Source organism: Urocitellus parryii, chromosome X, assembly GCF_045843805.1.
Source record: "Urocitellus parryii isolate mUroPar1 chromosome X, mUroPar1.hap1, whole genome shotgun sequence".
NCBI lineage: Eukaryota > Metazoa > Chordata > Mammalia > Rodentia > Sciuridae > Urocitellus > Urocitellus parryii.
The window spans coordinates 76254437-76261717 of record NC_135547.1 but is presented as its reverse complement, the minus strand read 5'-3'; the positions used below and the strand labels follow the sequence as shown (position 1 = coordinate 76261717).

The following is a 7281-nucleotide window of genomic DNA, read 5'->3' as shown; positions in this document are numbered from 1 at the left end:
ATATCACAGATGAGGAGACTGGGGCCCAGAAAGGGGACCAGGGATCCCTAGACCTTAATATTTCACACAGACCAATAATATTCCAATATTTATTTGGAGGACCCATGTTGGATTGCCATCGTCTGCCAATGCAAGATATTTCCAGAATGACCATCTGTTTTTGCCATCATTTTTGCATAAAATAAACATCCTCTTAATACTAGAAAAGAGATGAAAACATAATACAGACTAAATCCTTTAAAAAGAACAAATATAGCCTTTTGGAGTCATTATTCTTATTTGTGGAAACCCAATAACCTAAACCCCTTCACAGACCAGCATTGGGAAATCGTGATCCCAGCTCCCATCCCTTTTCTCTCCATAGGCAGTCACTTGCCAAGTCCTACTCATCCTAACTGGCCTAGCTTCAGAAATTCTCCTGGCTTCCTCCATTTCCACTGCTCCTGACCTACCTCAGAGCTTCAGATCCTTTTGACCTGAACCCTGTAAGTGATAAGCTGTTTTAGGGAAAACAGAGTCCACACCTGTGTACTGAAGAAGGGGAGAACTTTGATACCTGACAAGTGTGCATCATGTCAATGAACTTGAACTGAATTTCAGGCACGTGCCTGAAGGCTTTGGAGGAGAAATCAGGTTAAAAGCTGGGGCCCCAAAGGTCATGAGCTAGCATTTGGGGAAGAGAGGGAAAGAAGAATATGCTGGGGTGAGGCAACTTAGGGGCACCCTTGCTTGCTGATAATGAGAAGGGCAATAGGTAGGGGAGAAGAGAAGAAGGGGAAAGTTCCAAGAAGGTGGGAGAGAAATTGTTCTAACACTGTGCACTATGAAGCTGTCTTACAGTTTATCAGAACTCCTCCCAACCCCATTCTTTTTTAAAAATATTTTTAATAGCTGTATTTATTTATTTATTTATTTTTATGTGGTACTTAGGATCGAACCCAGGGCCTCACATATGCTAGTCAAGCACTCTACCACTGAGCCACACAAACCCAGCCTCCCCTACCCCATTCTTCATACACTGGAAGTAACTGCTCTCATGAATTTGTGGTGTCTCCAGTCTCTGTCTTAAACTTTGAGAACAAGTAGCCATATCCAAAACAATATGGCATTGCTTTGTGTGGTGGTTCCTAGAATGTACTTATAAGTGGTGTCCAACTAAACACAATATTCTCTTACTTGCTTCTTCCACCATGTGGGCATTGGTTTCTCTAGATATATCCATGTTAAAAAAAATGTAGCTTTACTTCACTCATTTTTAGCTGCATGAATATCTCAGTTTATCATTTAAAAGAAACTGAACACAGCAAAATAAGTGGTAAAAGGAAGATTTAGGCATATGCCTGTAATCCCAGGGAGATGGGAGGCTGAGGCAGGAGGATCCTGAGTTCAAAGGCAGCCTCAGCAAAAGCGAGCCACTAAGCAATTCAGTGAGACCCTGTCACTAAATTAAAAAAAAAAAAATACAAAATAGGGTTGAAGATGTGGCTCAGTGGTCAAGTGCCCCTGAATTCAATTCCCGGTACCAAAAACTAAAATAAAAGTAAAAAAAAAAAATTAAAAAGGAGAGTTAGCTATGTGGGCTCATTCCCCACACCCACCCTTACTTGCCATGTCTGATGACAATGTTTCCTTTCTGAATCATCCATGGGACAACCCACTACCTCACAAGGGACTTGCATGGTTGGAATGAGGCAGCATCAGAGAAAGCACCTAAATTAGCAATGTCTAGCACACAGCAAGTTTGTCCCTAGCGGTTCCTTTTCCTTTCCCCTGTTGATGAGCAGGGTGGGGTGATGGCAAAGAACTAGATTTAGTGTGAAGGATTTCTTTAAAATATTTTAATTTTTCGAGAAAGCGAATCTTCTTTACAAATAACACATTTAGCAATTCAGTCTGTACAATCTTGCAAAGATCAACTCCAGCCCAGGATGGAGGAATGGGTATTCTAATTTATTGAGCATTGACCAGAAGAAGGGGCAAATCTTGCATCTGTGAGCAGGGTTGCCCTCCACTTCCCCACTGCATGGCTTCTCTTTCAGGTCTCTCCACTTAAAGGATCTGCTCCTACCCAGCTACCCTCTGCCCTTCCCTAGGGCCCAGACTTTCTGGTCCCAGACTTGCAGACAGTTCCTCCAGAGTGGTTTCACTCAGCCTCAGGAATGGCTGGAGCAGGATCTCTGTGGCCTGGGGTCCAGGGAGGTCTGGTATAGATAACCCTCTGGAAGAGGCTGCACTGAGAACCCTGAAACACTCACTTCCTCTGTGCACTGCACGTTCCCAACCACAAGCACCAAAGCAAACGGGCAGGCAGCACGCAACCAAGCAGCCGGAGCACCAACCCAGCCATGGTCCCTGAGGTAAGTGCTGCTGCCCAATATGGCCAGTCCATACCTTGGAGTGGGGAACCCAGGGCACTAGGGATAGGCCAGAGTTGGCCCACAGCTACAATGCAGGGGCACCAGAGGGCTAGGCGAACAGATAGAGGTGGTAGGAGATTTGATAGGTACACTAGACAGGGAATTGGGAACTCAACTTGGTGACTGACCACAGGCAAGTCTCTTCCCCTCTGGCTTGGGTACCTATTCAGCAAAATTGGGGTGGTGAGGGCAGTAGAGGCTCAATCTTGAAGACTTCTAAGATTCCCTTCATCTCTGACTTGGAACTTAGGCTCTTGTGAGCTGGATTGAATTGGCACCAGGGAGGCCTGCAACTCTGGAGTGCTTTAGGGTACGAGTGAAGGGTAAAAAAGATTTCTGTTAGCTGGGTGTGGTGGTACACCCCTGTGTCACAGCTACTTGGGGAGCTGAGGCAGGAAGATCACTTGAATCCAGGAGTTCAGGTCCAGCCTGGGCAACTTAGCTAGATCCTATCTCCTAAGAAGAAAAGAAGAAAGGAAGGGAAAGAGGGAAGAGGGAGTGAGGGAGGAGGGAGGGAAGGAAAATTCCTGCTGAAATTTGGTTGGGAACTCCACTTGGTGACTGACTACTGGTAGGTGGCTAAATTGGGTTTGAAAGCCTCTGTGTAGGGGAGAGGAAGCACGGGGCAGAAATCAGGTATGGGGAGTGGTGCAGTGATTTGAAGAGAGACCCCATAAGGAGGCAGGAAGTTGGGGTCCTCAGATAAGAGCTGAGGAGACAATGGCAAGTGACTGAGAGAAAGGATGGGGGAGGGAGGTGCCTGGGAGGCAGGTGGTTAAACTAGGTGTGGCCACAGCACTGAGGTTGGCAAGTCATGAAGGGAGTCTGAAAAGACAGAGAGGAAAGTAGCCGGGAGGGCTCTGGGCACTTGAGGGAAACTCTTCCTCCTGCCCAGGATCTATGGCCCCCATGGAATGACCCCAGAAGAGTAAAGAACAACCTTTGAGAATGGAAGTCACCATCCCAGAGCACAGGCTGGGCAGATAAAGTTCTGGAAGAGTGGCCCTAGAAGAAAGGTAGCAGCAGGCCTCAGAGCTTGCCTCCCAGAGGTGCTGCTCAGAGAAATGCTGATCAGACTAAATCAAAAGTCACAATGGGGACCAGGCATATTGGTGTCTGCCTTTAATCTCAGCAACTCAGGAGACTGAGGCAGGAGGACTGGAAGTTGGAGGTCAGCCTAGGCAAGTTAGTGAGACCCTGTCTCAAAAAAATTAAAAGGGGCTGGGGATGTAGCTCAGTGGTAGAACATACCTGGGTTCAATCCCTAGTCTGTCTGTCTCTCTCTCTCTCTCTCTCTCTCTCTCTCTCACACACACACACACACACACACACACACACACACACACATCATGAAGGGGCAGCTGTGGTCAGGTCTTTACATAATGGTGCCAACCTCCCTTCTCTCCTCCCTCCTTTGACAGGTGAGTGAACATCAAGTGCTGGGTGCCTCAGACTTTGCCTCTTTCCTGGAAAACTGTACCTATCCCTATTACTATGGAGAAAATGAGAGTAACTCCTGCTGTGATTATCAGCCCTGCCCACAGGACTTCAGCTTGAACTTCGACCGAGCCTTCCTGCCCGTCCTCTACAGCCTTCTCTTTCTGCTGGGGCTTCTGGGCAATGGTGCAGTGGCAGCTGTGCTACTGAGCCAGAGGGCAGCCCTCTGCAGCACCGATACCTTCCTGCTCCACCTGGCTGTGGCTGACGCCCTGCTGGTGCTGACACTCCCACTCTGGGCAGTGGATGCTGCTGTCCAGTGGGTCTTCGGCTCCGGCCTCTGCAAAGTGGCAGGTGCCCTCTTCAACATCAACTTCTATGCTGGGGCCCTCTTGCTGGCCTGCATCAGCTTTGACCGCTACCTGAGCATAGTGCATGCTACCCAGCTCTACCGCAGGGGGCCCAGAGCCCGCGTGACCCTTACCTGTATAGTTGTCTGGGGGCTCTGTCTGCTTTTTGCCCTCCCAGACTTCATCTTCCTGTCAGCCAGTCATGACAAGCGTCTCAATGCCACCCACTGCCAGTACAATTTCCCACCAGTCGGCCGCACAGCTCTGCGCGGGCTGCAGCTGGTGGCAGGTTTCCTGCTGCCCCTGCTGGTCATGGCCTACTGCTATGCCCGCATCCTGGCTGTGCTCCTGGTCTCCAGAGGACAGAGACGCCTTCGAGCCATGCGCTTAGTGGTGGTGGTGGTGGTGGCCTTTGCCCTATGCTGGACTCCTTATCACCTGGTGGTGCTGGTGGACACTCTCATGGACCTGGGGTCCTTGGCCCGCAACTGTGGCCGTGAAAGCCATGTGGACGTGGCCAAGTCAATCACCTCAGGCATGGGCTACATGCACTGCTGCCTCAACCCATTGCTCTATGCCTTTGTGGGTGTCAAGTTCCGTGAGCATATGTGGATACTGCTCATGCGCCTGGGCTGCCCTGTCCAGAGAAGGCTCCAGAGGCAGCCATCATCTTCCCGCCGGGATTCATCTTGGTCTGAGACCACAGAGGCTTCCTATGTAGGGTTGTGAGGCTGCAATGGGAGTTCCCCATTGGCACATGCAGCCTGGCTCTTATCCAGGCTTCTCCCTCTCTCGCTGCTGGGCTGGCTCTGATTCTCCTCATAACCTCATCCCTGGGACTTACGGGCAGCCTCAGCACCACTCGGTCACCATTGCTGTTCCATAGCTGCCAACCCCCATCCTGCCACTTGAGAGGTGGCTGCTGGAGCCCCACTGCCCTCCTAATTCAACAAGTAGAAATTGGCCTTCTCTATGTGCCCAGAGTAAAAGGGGAACAGGATGCTACCCCATGGGGCCATGGCTGAGCAACAACTGTGGCTGTCTGTGGTCCCCAAGACTTGTCTTTGCTTTTATTTTTATATCTAAAATCCTGCTTAAAACTTTTCAATAAACATGATAATCAGGACCAGAATGTGGAAGTAGTCGTCAATATGGACAGCCCTGCTGGGCAACAGTGGCACACACCTACAATCCCAGTGGCTTGGGAGGCTGTGGTAGGAGGATTGCAAGTTGAAGGCCAGCCTTAGCAATTTAGCAAGGTCCTAAGCAACTCAGCGAGACCATCTCTAAATAAAATATTTTTTAAAAGGCTGGGGATGTGACTCAGTGATTAAGCACCTCTGGGTTCAATCCCTGGAACAACAACAACAAAAAGATACCCCTGACTGGGCTTAAGAATATATTCCATTTCTCCCCTCCTGGCCCAGGGTCAATGCCGACTCAGCCTGCCTTTGTTAATGTCTTTCTGTGGCCTTTTCTCTGTTCTCCTGGGTATTCTTTTGGTCTCTGCTAGGCCCCATATTGCCTAGTGGTGCTGGTGTACACCCTTAGTGACCTGGGTGGCAGCTGGCTATATAATTTGGAAAAGGGATCACTAAGTGTTAATAAGACATAGTCCCTGTACTCCAGAAGCTCAAGCCAGCAGAGAAGATGTGTTAAGAGCTAGCAATACCAAGCCTTCTATACCATGATGTAAGGGAGTAGTGACACATAGTGAATCCAGGGCTTAGCATACAAATGTTGGAAGCATTTGGGAAGGTTTTCTGAGGACTTAAAGGGCAACTAGTATTTTCAAGGATAAAGTAGAGAGACAGCATTTCTATGCAGAAGGAAGGGCAGTAGCAAAGGTGAGACAGCTAAAAACAGTGAAGCTATTGGTTTTGGCTGGCTAGAGTTAAGGGTTTGGATGGAGAAAGGTTGAAAGTAAGACTGGAAGGTAGTTCAGGATCAGGTGGTGGTATCATAGTCCAGTCAGAAAGCTATGTTGGTTATTCAGGAGACATGAGAGGTGATACAGGTTCTTACTAGGGAAATGGCAGTGAGCCTATAGGAAAGCAAAAGATGACTTGAAAACAGTCATCAGCACTGGGAGCATTTTTCCACTGCTGCCTCTGGGATTGAAGGAAAAATTAACTGGAGCTTCCCAGAAGGGCGATCAACAGAGCTATTAAGGAAGAGAGTGAAGGGATAGACCCATTGCACTACCAGTTCATCTCAATGAAGTCACTGATGTGCCATGACCCAGTTTGACAGGTCAGTTGGGCCCTTTCTGAGACTGCAGATAAGGCTAGAGGCAGGGATAGAGAGGAAAAATCCAAGCAGTTAGTTGGGGAAGCTTGTCCTAACCTAGGTACACCTCCAATCACATCTAGCCACAGTTGGGGGTTTGTGACCACTAAGAGAATACTCTAAGCCTCTGCAAAAATCAAAGGGAAATGTCAAAATAACATATCCTGCTTATAAGAAATATCAGTAGTGCAAGATATTTGTGGCAGGATTAGAAATGGGCCCCACCAAGACAACCATGATCCAATCCTGTTTGTGAATAGGTTACCTTACATGGTGAAAGGAAATTAGGTTTGCTAATCAGCTGACTTTAAAATAAGAAGATTCTCCTAGATTATCTAGGAGGACCCATGTAACCATAAGGTCCTTAAAAGTTTGAGGAAGGCAGAAAGTGAGAGAAATGTTGCTAGCTCTGAAGATGGAGGAAGGGGCCACAAACCAAGGAATATGCTGACATGTAAAAGTTGAAAAGACAAGGAAATTGATTTTCCCCAGAGCCTCCAGAAAGGAGCATATCCCTGTTGACACTTTGATTTTAGTCCAGGATGATTCATTGCAGGCTTCTGACCTCTAGAACTATAAGATAATACATTTGTGTTGCTTTAAGCCACTAAGTTTATGGTACTTTGTTGTGGTAGCCAGAGGAAACGAATACAATGTTGGTTCCAGTCCACATCCTGGACATCTCTCAGAAATAGGGAGTCTGCTGAAGAACATATGGGCATTAACAGAAATGAGATAACAGACAGACTTTGCTAATGAGTGAGATGCAAAAACATTTTATTTGTTGA

At 47.9% G+C, this 7281-nt stretch overlaps 1 protein-coding gene across 1 annotated transcript; it reads left to right on the top strand.

The window, feature by feature from the left end:
* The first annotated feature begins 2302 nt into the window (after nt 1–2302).
* On the top strand, nt 2303–4933 carry Cxcr3 (C-X-C motif chemokine receptor 3). The gene is made up of 2 exons (XM_026412629.2): nt 2303–2357; nt 3839–4933. The coding sequence occupies exons 1-2, from the start codon at nt 2346–2348 to the stop codon at nt 4931–4933; spliced, it is 1107 nt and encodes a 368-aa protein (XP_026268414.1). The 5' UTR covers nt 2303–2345.
* The last annotated feature ends 2348 nt before the right edge of the window (nt 4934–7281 follow it).